Here is a 16,041-nt window from a genome sequence, read left to right as displayed (position 1 = left end):
CATGGCACGAAAGCATTTGTCTAACCGCTTAATATGGAAAGAGAAGAGAAAGAATCCAAGCGGATTAATTAAGACTTGCAGAGTACATGGGGCTATGCATTCAATATTGGTGGCTTTCAGAGCTTGGAACAGTACACCTGGGAACACCCTGGATTTTCCCACTTCGGGAAATTACTCGAGCTCCACCGATTTGGGGATGAAGCTCCAGGTCACTTCATGAGAAAGCTGCTCTGTTCTCCTTGGAGATTTTTTCTTTTCAATAGGTAGCATTTAAAACGTGAGTACAGTAAAATCCCCATTATCTGGAATTCAAGCAGCCTGAAGCCACTGGCAAAAAAAATTGCAGGAAATAAATGAGTAAAAAATGCAAAATTTTAAAATTGGCACCCTTAGTGGTCAGTTCACCTTTCACACAACAAGTAACCAGCGAATATCCGACATCTACCAGTCCCCAGTAGTGCCGGATATCGGGGTTTTACTGTATTACTATTTTACCAACACAATTTGTCAAAAGTACTTTTTAAAGCTAGAAAAATGTCAGAAGCATACATTTTTAAAGTTCTTATGGTCAGCGAGATCCAGATGTTCCAAAGAATTTTTTATATTGGGATGTTAGTAACAGTAGAAAGGCCCTGTTTCTTGACAATATTAAGTATGGAACTGAATAGGAATGCATCTTGGGCTCGATTTTACTAGTTTGAATTTATGCTTTTGCAGATTTTTATAATCTGTATCTCTCTCAAGATGTTATCTAATGCAAATGTGCTTTCCTTGTTATTCATTTCACACTTCCCAATTTTTTTTACTGAGAAAGGTATTCTCTAAAGCTTTTTAAACCTTGAACACATTTTAGTACTCTAGCTAGGACTACAAATATTCTTGATTTCGTGTCCGTTTGTGTGAATAATGGGCGACACAGTTAGCACAACGCCTTGACAGCGCCAGCTATCAGGACTGGGCGCTGTCTGTGAGGAGTTTGTACATTCTCCCCGTGTTTGTGTGGGGTTTCCCTGGGGGCTCAGGTTTCCTCCTACCATTCAAAATGCATTGGGGGGTCTAGTTTAATTGAGTGGTACAGACTTGTAGGCTGAAATGGCCTGTTACCACACTGTATGTCAAAATTTTAAAATGCAATGAATTCGAACCAGTTGTTCATTAATTTGTAAACAGTACCAGAAATAATTTTCTACTTGAAAAAAATTACAACCTCACACTCACCAGGATCTGCCATATAACTTTGAACTATCTTGTTGTTAATTTGCTGCCAAAACTGATTTCCTCACTTCTATTCATTGCCATTATCTCTTTCCAGAATTGACAGTAATTTGTGGTTTGTTTTATCTGATGAGTTGATAGGAAATAGGACAGGAGTCGGCCATCTGGCCTGTCATGGCCTCCTACTCTGCTATTCTCTGAGATCGTGGCTGATCTGGCTGAGGATTCAGCTCCACTTGAAGTAAAAACATTTGACGAAGTAAAAATAATTACTTGCAACATTAATGGAATTGAAATATGAGGTAGACCAGTCCATTCAACGCCATGATTATTTATCTTTTGCACTCCTTTAGTTGCTCCTTTGCACACATTATTTTGAAGAGATTGTTCATTAAATTTTCCCTTAACCTTCTTTGGAGCATTCTCTTTTTCTCTGAAGCCTTTCCTGTGTGTGTTATTCTGGTATTTTTCACTTCTGCCTTCTCTTTTAATTTTTCAAAAAATTTTAATTTAGACATGGTAACAGGCCCTTTCAGCCCATGAGCTCATGTTGCCCAATTGATCTACACCCCCAGTATGTTTTGAACAGTAGGAAGGAACTGGAGCACCTGGAGGAAACCCACACAGATGAGGGGAGAATATACAAACTCCTTACAGACAGTGTGGGATTCGAACCCTGGTCGCTGGTGATGTAACTGTGTTCCTCCAACCGCTATGCTAACCCTACTAATATTAGATCAGTAAAAGGTTCCAGACCCAAACAGACCATTGTACCTAATTCTATCCTAAAGTTATGCATCCCACAATTTCCACTTGTCCAGCTTGGGAGATTTCCAGATGCATTTGACATTTGGCAGACGACAATTTTCTGGAATCCATACCTCATTATTTTAATGCCAATGTCCTTTCTTTTTCTTCCAAAGTACTGTATACAACATCCCATTTTTTGCGTAAGCTACTAGAATCTTTAAATCTTACAAAATTTTGTGAGCCTAATTTAGAACTATAGCCATCTTGCATATATCCTCCCCGCTATATATATTTATATTATTTTTCTATAAAAATGTGAGTCGACATACGTTGAAATCTGAACAGATCTAAGGTGAGAACTTCCCGGCTGCTGGTTCTAAATAGAATTTCAAAAATCTACCATGCAATCTAAATCACTTCACTAAGACTTACTTCTTACTACCTGCTCATTGAAATATGGAAATTGATATTTTGTGGAAATAGAGGTGTGTCAAATTATCTTTTTCTAGAATTGACACAGTTGATAAGAAATCAGTCACAGGAAAGGAGAAAACTAATGCAGCAGTTGTAGTGTACCTTGCTTTATATTTGTAGACTCCCAGGAAACGCAGGATGATGTCTTCTCAACCGTCCAGGCGAGTTCGCAGGCGGCACAGATCTACGGACCAGGCTGAGCCGCAGGCAGACACCGTTGAAACTGGTGAGTGGCAAAGGAGTTGTTCACAAACTCTTCCCCAAGGTGAGCTCCCCAATGGGAGATGTGAAGCAGAAACCATGGAAGCCAAAGTGCGGGGTGGAAAATGGGAGCTGCAATCTGACTGGCCTCTGAAGCACAGGCACCTGAACTAGCTTCAGGAAATGGCATGGACAATAAGAATTGAAGGGGCTGTGTCCTTGCTGTTTTTTTTTCAAAAAAGCCTCTATTGTCCCCTGCAAAAGTATTTAAAAAAAAAATTAAGATATTGAAAATAAAAACAAAATAATTTGAGCTTTATTTTCTTGACCTACAAGCCCATTTTCCTTCGCAACTCTGGTTCTCTGGCTTTGCTGGGTAGAGTATTCCGAAGATTGCCAGTCCTCCAAATGAAGAATCCACTTCCATTTCCATCTTGACTGGGAGGCCCATTATTCTGAAGCTTTGCCTGCTAGTTCTATAATCCCCTAATAGTTGTAGTGCCAGGCACCCAGATGTAGAAAAGATGTTACTAAAAGGGCAGAAAAATAAATCACAAACGTATTACTGGGACTGGAGGGCTTGAGTTGCAAAGAGAGTCTGGATAGATGGCTACTCTTTTCCCTGAAGCAGAGGAGGTTGTGAGGTGACCTATAGAGTTACAATAAAACCCCAGTTATCCAGAATTCAAGCAAGTGGCAACAAAAAAAATCACAGAAAATAAATAGGTAAAAAATAAAATAGTTTATAATTGGGACCCCGCCCCCCCCGTACTTCTCTCCTACTAACTATGTTTAAAAATTTGCTATGTGAGGCGAAAAGAAAACAAGGTTCTTTTTTTCAATTTTATTTAATTGTTTGCATCATTACTGGAAAAAATGAATAAAACATTAATCAAATGTCCAAGGCCCAATGATACAGAAAAATACTGTTGTATTTTTCTCCCCATTCCCCCCACCTAAAGGAAAGAAAAGAAACACCTACCATTTAATATACAATAACATTAGCATATACAATCATTAATTGTTATTAAAAATGACTGATTAAGAGGAGTGGTTAAGATTGAAGAGGCGGACGGAAAATTATCCATAAAATCCATATATGGTTTCCAAATACTATAAAAATTTTCAACTCGATTCTTTAAACTATATGTAATTTTTTTTAAGGGTATGCAGTTTTGGATCCAATTATACCATCTCTGACAAGGTTCTTTCTTAAATGAGCTGTGACCCCCCTGTTGAGAGTGGCTGGGTTACAGGGATATGGGACAAATGCAGGAAACGACACAAGTCAAGTTTATTGTCATCTGACAAGTCCAACATGATGAAACAGCGTTCTCCAGTCCTTGGTGAAAAACATGCAGACATACTACCAGACATAACTCAAATACAGACAGAGTTCATGCTCTACTCCTTATACACCCATTACTGTGGCCAGACAATTCCAATCCTATCTGTACGTTTGCAGTTGACACCACATTTGTTGGCAAAATCACAAACGGCAACGAGGAAGTGTACAGGAGGGAGGTAGATTAGCTTATTGAGTGGTGTCACATCAACAGCCTTGCATTCAATGTTAGCAAAACCAAAAATGTAATTGTGAACTTCAGGGGAGAGGGTCAAGAACTTCAAATTCCTGGGTGTTAACCTCTCCGAGGATCTGTCTTGGTGCCTCCATGTTGATGCAATCATGAAAAGGCCTGTCAGTGGCTATACTTTGTGAAGTGTCTGAGATTCGGTATGTCACCGAAGACTCTTGAAAACTTCTACAGGTGTACTGTGGAGAGCATTCTGGCTAGTTGCATCGCTGTCTGGTATGGAGGTGCCAAATTTCAAGCAAGAAAAAAAACTCCGGAGGATTATTAACTCAGCCTGCAACATCACAGGCACAAAACTTTACTCCATCAAGAACATCTTCGAGGTGGTGTCTTAAAAAAGCAGCCTCTATACTTAAAGACCCCCACACCCAGTCCCTGCCTTCTGCACTCTGCCACTATCGGTAACAAGGTACAGGAGCCTAAAGGCAAGCACTCAGCGGCACGAGGACAGCTTCTTCCCCGCTGCCATCAGATTCCTGAATAATCAATGATCCAAATGCGCTGCCTTTTCGTGCAGTGTTATTTTTATTATTACCATCTTGTAATAATATATAATATGAATGTTTGCTCTCTGACGCTGCTGTAAACCTCCGAATTTCATGACTTGTTCATAACAATAAATTCTGAGAGGTATTTCATCTATATAAATAAATATTGTTTTATGTATGGGATGGTTAATGTAACCAGTTCCTTTGATTGTTTGTGGGAAGAAACTATTTCTCAGCCTGGTGGTACTGTCTCTGATCCTCCTCTATCTCTTCACTGATGGGAGCAGCTGAAAGATGCTACATGTAAGGTGGAAGGGGTCCTCGATTTTGCGTGCCCCCTTCACATCGACTGGGGAGGGAGGGAGAGTCTCCAGGATCCTCTCTGCCACAGGGTCCTGTGGATTGACCTCTGATCCATTTCTCTGCACCAACCACACCACCCTGTGATAGAGCCAGCCAGGATGTTCTTGATAGAGTTCCTATAGAAGGCTGACATAACAGTGGCTGCCACTGGCCAGTAGCCTGACCCGCTTCAGTCTTAGGAAGTGCAATTACTACTGCGCCTTCCTGACAAAGGAGGAAATGCTGAGCACCTTATGATAAGTCACTAGTTAAGTGAACTCCAAGGAACCTGGTACTCTTCCCATGCTTATTACAGAGTTGTTGATGTGTAGTAGAGGATGGTCATTTCTAGTCCTCCTGAAGTCCATGATCATCTCCTTCGTCTTGTCCACATTTACACTCTGGTTGTTACTCTCACAATTTCATGAGATTCACCACCTCTGTAGTGTGACTCGTCATTTGCTGATGAGGCCGACTACTGTTGTGTCATCTGCAAATTTGATGGCACCGTTGGAGCTGAATCTAGCGATGTATTCGCGGGTCAGTGGCTGAACGCCACCAACTGAGATAGACTGTGGCCTTTCCATGAGGGAGTCCAGGATCAAGTTGCAGAAAGGGGTGTAGAGTCCATTAAGAAGGTTCAGGCAGAGAGTAGATAACCTTGTTTCATCGAGCTCAAACTGTTTGCAAACTCTCATGTTCTTTTACATTTCTCTGCATTAGCATTTGCAAGGCAATTATAATTCACACAGCTTATTTCTTGTACAAATGTGAGCGGTCACCTGTTTTCTGGATATCTGGCAGGAACACAAGTTCTCAGCCAAGTGAAAGTGGACCACTCCCTTGTAGCACTAATATATTAGAGCAGAGAGTGTCCACATCTCTGCTTTGGGACACGTCTGTGCCGGCTAACATCAAGCTGCTTGTGATAAAGCAGCTGGCCTGACAACAGTAAATGAAAAAAAAAAATAGAGGGTTCCATTCCCAGAACTGCTGCGCGCCAGAGCTCTCACGAAGCCCATTTAAAATTATATTTGCTGCATAAGACCATGCTTCAACTTGATCAGTTTAAAACAAAATAAACTGGCTTGCATTGAGAGATCAAACCCTGTGCTTGTGTGAGGATTGTTTATCAGCTGATCTTTCTGTTGCATAACCATTATGTCCATCCATGCATTTATGGGGGGGAATAAAAATGGTGTTGATGCCAAACTAATGTAAATTGTCGTTGATGGCACACATTCAAAGGGTCTGTTTTCATCCTAAATCTCTGACTAAATTCACCTATGTTTTTTGGCACTTTAAAAAAATTTAATAGCCTCATTAGGTCTGCTGTATTTGGTCTTGTCAGGTGGTGAGGTGGTTGATCTGACCTGTGAATCCTCTGAGCCTGTGGTGGTCGATCTCACCAACAATGATTCTGTTGAGGTAAGTGATGCTGACTGGCCTTTCTCTTGAGTTAGTGTGTGAACAGCACTGACTTTCAAAGAACTAACTTTGGGAGAAGGATCTGATCATACTTCAATTTTGGGAGAAGGAAAGCAATGTCTAGAATCTCTACCTCACTCCTCCAGTAAAGTAGTAGATCAGTTTTGTTCCTCATGTAAAATCTACCACATTAATGAGATCAATGTACCAGTTCTATCAAATGTTTATACTTTAAATTCACTCTTGCCTGAGGTGAACTGGCCTTGTAAACTGAAGTACGATCAAATCCTTCTCTCAGAGTTAGTGATGCAGGAGGGTGTAAAGTGTATATGGACAGATTCCATTATAAATATGAGTAAATTTGTTTGTGGGTTTGCAAAGGTAACAGCAGAAATGGGGTCCAAAAGATGGGAACTGAATAGAATTTCTGAAACTTGATCCAGTTATTCACTTGTTCTCTTTTCTGCTTCGTGTGAAGAGGTTTGGACTCAGGTCAACTTTTAAAACAAATGGTGCCTGAGCGTGGGGACTTGCTGTGTTCGCTCCTGGCAGATCCTCTCCTTGCATTCAACAAAAGCTCTACCTTCATACTATCACAATCTGCCCTTACAGTGGTTCAATTGAACTTTTTCCTCTGTAGCACTAAACTCTGCAATTTTGTTTTATTTTGCACTGCGTGTGACACTCAAAGCTAGGTTGACTTGCCTGGGTAGCATGCAAAGTTGTTTTTCCACTGTATCTTGATACACGTAGCAGGAAACAATTCAATCAAGTCGATCCCATTTCATTGAAAATTGATCTCTTGCCTCTACGTTCAACCAGTGTGTCAGAAGGCAGCTTTTGTAAAGCTTCTTTCTTCAATGAATTTTTACTGTAGTTAAAAGGTTATTTTTTTTGAGGATTCTAAATATTTTCCAACCATCCCCTTGCAAAGTATGAAAGACTAATATTGTCCCTCATTCTGTCGCACTTGTACACAACTCAAACATTTCATTGCCTTTGCTGCCAAATTCTTCCTTGCTCCCTCTTTCACCTGCTCCATTTCTGTCACCAGTAGCCCCTCCACAAGGGCAATTGCAAAAAATGCAGCCTTTTATAGAACCATATAACAATCTGCAGTGCAGAAATAGGCCATATCGGCCCTTCTAGTCCAGACCGATTCATGTGAAACTCCACTAGTTCCACCTACCCACTCCCTTGCCCATAAGCATATAACAATTACAACAAGGAAACAGGCCACATCGGCCCTTCTAGTCCTGACCGATCCATGTGAAGCTCCACTAGTTCCACCTACCCACTCCCTTGCCCATAACCATATAACAATTACAGCTCGGAAACAAGCCACATTGGCCCTTCTAGTCCTGACCGATTCACGTGATGCTCCACTAGTTCTACCTACCCACTCCCTTGCCCATAACCATATAACAATTACAGCTCGGAAACAAGCCACATCGGCCCTTCTAGTCCTGACCGATTCACGTGATGCTCCACTAGTTCTACCTACCCACTCCCTTGCCCATAACCATATAACAATTACAGCTCGGAAACAAGCCACATCGGCCCTTCTAGTCCAGACCGATTCACGTGATGCTCCACTAGTTCTACCTACCCACTCCCTTGCCCATAACCATATAACAGTTACAGCTCGGAAACAAGCCACATCGGCCCTTCTAGTCCAGACTGATTCACGTGAAACTCCACTAGTTCCACCTACCCACTCCCTTGCCCATAACCATATAACAATTACAGCTCGGAAACAAGCCACAATGGCCCTTCTAGTCCTGACCGATTCACGTGATGCTCCACTAGTTCTACCTACCCACTCCCTTGCCCTTAACCATATAACAATTACAGCACGGAAACAGGCCATATCGGCTCTTCTAGTCCAGACCAATTCACATGAAGCTCCACTAGTTCCACCTACCCACTCCCTTGCCCGTAACCCTCCAACCCCCTCGCATCCAGTTACTCATCAAGCCTCCTCTTAAATGACCCTGCCGCAACTGCTTCTTCCTGAAGATCATTCCACTCAGCTATCCCTCCCTGAGTGAAGAAGCATCCTCTTACATTACTCCTAAAGTTTTGCCCCCAATCCTTAATTATGACCCCTTGTTCCAATCTCCCCTACCCTCAGAGGAAAGTGCCTATCCACATCTACTCTATATATTCCCTTCATAATTTTAAACACGTCCATCAAATCCCCTCTCAACTTTTTATGGTCTAATGAATAAAGACCCAGTCTACTCACTCTTTCTCCGTATTCAAGATACTGCGACCCAGGCAACATTTTCGTCAACCTTCTTTGCACCCTCCCAACCTTATTGATATTCTTCTTATAATTTGGAGACCAGAACTGCACACAGTACTCCAAACCCGGCCTCACCAGTGCCTTAAACCGAACTTTCCCACCATCCAGAGACTCAAATATTGCTTTTGAATGAAGCAGCCATTCACTTGTTCTTCATCCAACTTCTATTTTGAGCAAACAATGCACAGCTAAAGAAACCGAGTCAGTCAGCATCTGGAGAGAAATGGTCGGTGTTTGAGTGAAGACTTTTATCAATCTGAAACCTTGACCGACTTTCTCTGTAAGGATGCTGATTGACCCAGAGTCCCTCCAGCTTCTCACCTATGTGTGTTGATTGATCCTTTGAGTTTCTCCAGTTTGATTCCACCATCTGCAGATCTTGTGCATTATATCATTTGGAGACGTCAAAAGCTCATTGAGTGACCACTTTGCAGAGCACCTTTGTTCAAACTGCAATCTGAGCTTCTTGTTGCCTATGACTAACTTTCTAATTCTCCATCCCACTCCCCTCTTGGCTCCTGCCTAAGATGAGCTGGACAAACATAACCTCATCTCCCATCTCAGTAGGTTACACTCCTTTGGACTTTATATTGAATTCAACGCTTTTTGAAGCCAGTCTTTCCAGAATTAGGCACATCCTGCCATGTCTGCTTAGTTTTTCTCTTTCTACAAATCTGTGAGTGTTTCCAACATTCCCTTTTTTAGATTTTCAGCAACTGTTGGATTCTATATTCTCACATTTGGCAGGTTTTTATTCTCTTGTGCTCTCATGTCATCTAGTTGTAATCCTTCAGACAGATTAGATATGATCGCGCTGCCATTTCTTTCTCTTAAACAGGATTGAATACTTTGTGTCACCTGCCATCCTTTTCTCTGCACAATGACAGCCATCCCCTTCATCTCTGCAATTTTAAAATAATTTTTCTCACTTCAGTTCCGATGAAAATTTTCTCTATTTTAACTGTGAACTGTTTCTCTCTCCACAACTATTGCCTGACCTGCATAGTTTACCCAGCACTTTAGAGTTAAACAGAAAAATCTGCAGATGCTGGGGTTGAGTGCAATACACAAATGTGCTGGAGAAACTCAGTAGGTCCAGCAACATCCATAGGATGTAAATGGTAACCGATGTTTTGGGCCTGTGCCCTTGGGGGGTGTTTTCTCCTGATAGAGTTCTGACCAAGTCTATTGCTTCTATGTCTTGTGTAGACTACAAAAGGCAGCCAGAGATTGATCTTTCCCTGCTGTTCACCCCATATTTGTAAAGTACTGATTTGAGTTTTGGGAAATTTTTCTCAATCCCTACATTATTGGAGGATTTATCTCGTTAGGCAAATTCAAAAACTACGGGTGTTATCATCTCATCAGCACAAGATATCTCGAGGCTTGAACAACTTGAATTCATAATCTGTGTGTTAAATTCCCACCGTCAGCATGAGAGCTCAACTAAATTTTCCAAAAAAAAAGCTTGGTGTCAATAAATTGACATGATGCATTTTGTTTATCTATTATTTTGGGGGATGGAAATGTGATGCCAAGACTGGCCTTTGTTCATCCAGTTCCACATTAATACCTTTAGACTGGTCGGGAGCAAAATGGGGAATAAACGCTGACCTTTCAATTGATTTGCTTGCCTTCATTGAACAAAAGATTTAATCCTCTGAATATCAGGCCCAAATCTTTGGAGCCCATTTAACGCTCTTAGTCCTTTATCAAAGTTACAAATGCGTTTCTCGTATCTAATCTGCTCTGCTTCACTTTTAATTAATTATTGATAATCTGGGGTGTGCAGAACCACCACATTTAACTGTTATCAGATCAATGCTGCAGTTTAAAGTTCCTTCCATTCTGATTGGCGGGTTTAAAGGAGGAATGGGAGGGTAAGAGCCATCTTGGTTGGTGTTATTCAGAAAGGCAAAGACTTGTTAATTTTATTCATAGAGGAAGCCTGTCAATGACTTCTCCCAACTGGTTTCTTTCTCTCCTCTGCTGATGTGCAGTTCTCAGTGGAGCAGCCGAATGCAGGTTGTAGAACAAAGCTACCAGCACCTTGATTAAAATGTACTTTTTCCTGTGTTTTGTCTTGTCTAATCTATTTCTTTTGTTTCCCATCCAATGTGCACTGTCCAGATTGTGGATGAAGGTGAGTTTTTAATCAAGTTGTTCACCCCTTGTCATTTATTCAGTCAATTCAAACACTAAAAAAAAATTCAAATATTTTAAGAAATTGATATGAAGCAGTAATTAATAACGTCATATTCAAGTTCGTGGTATAATTTCAATCTGTAATAGACTCGGGCAACAACCAAAGTAGTGACCAGGTTAAGCGCCTTGAACTGTTTATGATCAACGCACAGAAATGCAAGCTGCCTCATCACCACCCTTGCTTTTGAAATGACTGTCTGGAATGGTGCAATGGTGCCTCATTCTCTATTGGCTCAGTAATCAATCACCTTCAGTAAATGGCAAATGTACAATTTGGGATGGACGTGTACAGCCCATCTTTTTGAAAGAGATATCTTTGAGAAGGACACTGCCACCTGTGCTCTCTCCTATTCCGTTCTGTTCAAACCCTAAAGATGAAAATTGATTATTTTTTTTTGTTTGGGGCATTGATTTCCTCTTCACTCCCTCCCCCACCCTCTCCCTTCCACCAACACCCCACCCTCTCCCTTCCACCAACACCCCACCCTCTCCCTTCCATCAACACCTCACCCACTCCCTTCCACCAAAACCCCACCCTCTCCCTTCCACCAACACCCCACCCTCTCCCTTCCACCAACACCCCACCCACTCCCTTCCACCAACACCCCACCCTCTCCCTTCCACCAACACCCCACCCTCTCCCTTCCACCAACACCCCACCCTCTCCCTTCCACCAACACCCCACCCTCTCCCTTCCACCAACACCCCACCCTCTCCCTTCCACCAACACCCCACCCTCTCCCTTCCACCAACACCCCACCCTCTCCCTTCCACCAACACCCCACCCTCTCCCTTCCACCAACACCCCACCCTCTCCCTTCCACCAACACCCCACACTCTCCCTTCCACCAACACCCCACCCTCTCCCTTCCACCAACACCCCACCCTCTCCCACCAACACCCCACCCTCTCCCTTCCACCAAAACCCCCACCCTCTCCCTTCCGCCAACACCCCACCCTCTCCCTTCCACCAACACCCCACCCTCTCCCACCAACACCCCACCCTCTCCCTTCCACCAACACCCCACCCTCTCCCTTCCACCAACACCCCACCCTCTCCCTTCCACCAACACCCCACCCTCTCCCTTCCACCAACACCCCACCCTCTCCCTTCCACCAACACCCCACCCTCTCCCTTCCACCAACACCCCACCCACTCCCTTCCACCAAAACCCCACCCTCTCCCTTCCACCAACACCCCACCCTCTCCCTTCCACCAACACCCCACCCTCTCCCTTCCACCAACACCCCACCCTCTCCCTTCCACCAACACCCCACCCTCTCCCTTCCACCAACACCCCACCCTCTCCCTTCCACCAACACCCCACCCTCTCCCTTCCACCAACACCCCACCCTCTCCCTTCCACCAACACCCCACCCTCTCCCTTCCACCAACACCCCACCCTCTCCCTTCCACCAACACCCCACCCTCTCCCTTCCACCAACACCCCACCCTCTCCCTTCCACCAACACCCCACCCTCTCCCTTCCACCAACACCCCACCCTCTCCCTTCCACCAACACCCCACCCTCTCCCTTCCACCAACACCCCACCCACTCCCTTCCACCAACACCTCCACCTTCTTCCTTCCGCCACCACCCCCACCCTCTCCCTTCCGCCACCACCCCCACTCTCTTCCTTCCACCAACACCTCCACCTTCTTCCTTCCGCCAACACCCCCACCCTCTTCCTTCCACCAACACCCCACCCTCTCCCTTCCACCAACACCCCACCCTCTCCCACCAACACCCCACCCTCTCCCTTCCACCAACACCCCACCCTCTCCCTTCCACCAACACCCCACCCTCTCCCTTCCACCAACACCCCACCCTCTCCCTTCCGCCTCCACCCCCCACCCCCTTTCCCTTCCGCCTCCACCTCCATCCCTACCCACCTCTCCCTTCCACCTCCATCCCTACCCCCCTCTGCCTTCTACCCCCCTCTGCCTTCCGCCCCCACTGTGGATTCTTTGAGTTCTGTGAAAATGAACATCAGTGGATACACTGGATTTCGGGTGTTGGTTCTTGTGTTAATTTATGTTTTTTGAATTATTTTTGCACAAAGCTGTCAATGTTGAGCTGTTCAGTTGAAAAGCTTTCAACCACACATTTCTGGTCTTTTAAGATATTAACTCTGTACCCCAATGTCCTGGTCAAAAAGAGTGCATCGAGAAGAAAGAGATTTAAATCTTTGCAAACTGAATTCCATTTGTGTCACCGTAAATTTGTACTGTGGTGGCCCTTCACAGCCCCCTCAGGTTGCCTCACAAAATGAAGGATGAACGCGACCATCCCACAGGCTGCACGAGGCCTGCATCGCTGCCCTCCAATTGGCCACAACTAAAGGAGCCTAACTGGCCTATCAAGGAAAGCGGATCACAAATACACCAATCAGCACTAAGGGGACTTTGACCACACCCCTCAGCTTGACAATAAAAGCAGGGCTGTGAGCCTAATAAAGACCAGAGTTAACCATGCTCAACTGGGGTTTGTGTTGTTCTTTTTGGGAATAGCATGTTCTTTCTGAGCTAGCCTACATACATCTATAACCTTTCCTGTGCTGTAGGCTCTGCAGAGCCATAGCTTGTAGCAGCTAGCCACAGTGGTGACCCCAATGGTCCAGTAGGCACTCTGGACCTAGCAATGGAGGCAGATTCTTCAATCAACATGCTGTCATTGAAGCGGCTGAGCTTATAGGCAGTGCAGCCCAAAATATGGTTCCACCAAATGGAGGCACAGTTTGCCCTGAGGAAGATCACCTCCAATGACACCCATTACTACCACGTGGTGGGCTCCCTCAACCAAGCCGCAGCTGCCAAGATCACAGATTTCTTGAAAAAGCTGCCACAGCAGGGCAAGTGCGACACCATCTGAGAGCTTTTAGCATGCAGCTTCAGGCTGTCTGAGCACAAGCGTGTAGCCCATCTGCTGCATGTGGACGGTTTGGCGGACAGGGCCCAATCCGACTTAATGGGCGACATGCTCGCCCTACATGATGGCCACGCCCCTGCTCACTTTTCAGGGAAAAAGCTACCACAAAATGTCCAGATGATGGTCCAGGGAGATGACTTCAGCGACCCACGAAAGGTAGTGGAGAAAGCAAACTCCCTACTGGCCGAGAGGAAACCACCTTCGCACCCCATGAGACGTCCATGCCCATCATGCAAAACACCATCCCAGCATTGCAGCACGTGGCCAGGCAACAGCAGCAAAGACCTAACTGCCGACCAACCGAACAATCAGCCACGAGGGTAATCGACACCCCTGATGATCGATACTGTCAGCGATGGGGTGCAGAGGCCCGTTGATGTCTCTCCCCCTGCCCATTCCTGGGAAACTCCAAAAGCTGGCTGTCGTTAATGACTGCATTGGCCGGCCACCTTAACAGCCTCCATGTCCAAGACTTCCTATCCGACCACAGTTTCTTAGTGGACGCAGGCAGAAATCAGCGTGCTCATCGAGACCATGGTCAAGATGGTGGCAAACCATCATGTCTGGCCCGGCCTTCGTAAACAGGTCACTAATTAGGCCAGAACATGAACACAGTGCCAAACTTCGAAAGTCCAGAGACTCATTAAAACCCCACTCCAAACATTTGAACCTCTGGGGTGCAAGTTTAGCCATGTTCACATTGATATAGCGGACCCCTTACACGTCTCATGAGGCACTCGTCACTTACTATGATAGGTCTACCAGATGGCAGGAAACTGTTCCCCTATCTGAAATATCTTCAGAAACGTGGCTGAGGGGGCTTTGTCCACGCCCCTCATCTTGAGAATAAAAGCAGGGCTGTGAGCCCAATAAAGCTCAGTGTTAACTGTGCTCAACTGGGGTTCGTGTCGTTCTTTCAGGGAATAGTGTGTTCTTTCTGAGCTGACCTGCATATAGCTCTAACCTGTCCTCTGCTACAATACCAATGAAGTAACTATTAAGCATGTGTTTGGACTTGGAAGACTGCAAGCCCTTAGGCCCTTGATGTTGTGCTGAACTATAAAAATGATCTATTGCATATTTCCCTGCTTGTCCTCCCTCCTGCACCTGAGCTGTCCTTTCTGTCTCCCACCTCAGTTCCCAATGGTTAGACAGAAGTATCTGGAAGTCTGAATAGTCATGGCATTCTACCCACTTTTCTTGGCAGATCTATCCACTAGTCTCAGTCAGTCAACTGGAGCTGAAGATCAGCCAGGCAGAACGCAGTCCGACAGTTGCATTCTCTGCAGTGACGAAGAGGATGGCAGAGCAGATGGGGGCAGTGGCCTGTCTGCAACCAGAGCGGCAGGTCTACCTCAGGAAAACCATATTCGTCCTGCCATGTATGACAAAGGCTTGAGGTAAGAGTACAAAGTATGCAATTGCACAGTGCATCTTGCAAACTTGAAGTATTGAAATATAGTTTGCAAGCAATAAAATATTTCCACTTGTACTCATTGGATATGTATGTGATGGGCAATTTATTTACAAGATATCTTGATTGCAAATGAGCCAGCTCTTCAGCGCTTGACGTCCTGTTTTGCGGAAACTGCCAAAATGTTTGGCCTGGAAGTCAGCCTGAAGATAACTGAGGTCCTCCATCAGCCAGCTCCCCACCATGACGACCAGCCCCCCCACATCTCCATCGGGCACACAGAACTCAAAATGGTCAACCAGTTTACCTATCTCGGCTGCACCATTTCATCAGATGCAAGGATCGACAACGAGATAGACAACAGACTCGCCAAGGCAAATAGTGCCTTTGGAAGACTACACAAAAGAGTCTGGTAATACTGTACTGGTGAAAGAATTGTTACTTCAGGACAGCTCTGCCCCACTGGTGCAGATCTGGGGAGAGCAGGAAGCAGAGACAGCAGGGTCCAAGCACCCAGTCTAAATTTCAGCAACTCCATACAGTCGGCCTTTCAAGTAGCTGAAGGTGCTTTTAATCTTGGATCTGTGGCCAAGGTGGCAGTGCCTGTTGATTTTAACCCTTATCTGAACAGTGCTGCAAACCCCTCCTTCTGTGACTAACAGCTTGGATTTTGTGCCCAGTAAGACTGAGC

General features: G+C 44.7%; 1 protein-coding gene across 1 annotated transcript in view; it reads left to right on the top strand.

Moving 5' to 3' along the window:
• The window catches only part of cfap99 (cilia and flagella associated protein 99), a 264,896-nt gene that overhangs the window by 237,581 nt on the left and 11,274 nt on the right, over positions 1-16,041 (top strand). The window contains exons 16-19 of the mRNA XM_069942179.1: positions 2,560-2,665; positions 6,417-6,493; positions 10,932-10,944; positions 15,144-15,336. Coding sequence (XP_069798280.1) covers positions 2,560-2,665; positions 6,417-6,493; positions 10,932-10,944; positions 15,144-15,336 — 389 coding nt within the window. The remainder of the gene's footprint in view (positions 1-2,559; positions 2,666-6,416; positions 6,494-10,931; positions 10,945-15,143; positions 15,337-16,041) is intronic.

The sequence above is a fragment of the Narcine bancroftii genome, chromosome 1, assembly GCF_036971445.1.
Source record: "Narcine bancroftii isolate sNarBan1 chromosome 1, sNarBan1.hap1, whole genome shotgun sequence".
NCBI classification, from domain to species: domain Eukaryota; kingdom Metazoa; phylum Chordata; class Chondrichthyes; order Torpediniformes; family Narcinidae; genus Narcine; species Narcine bancroftii.
This window is presented reverse-complemented; position numbering and strand designations above follow the sequence as displayed.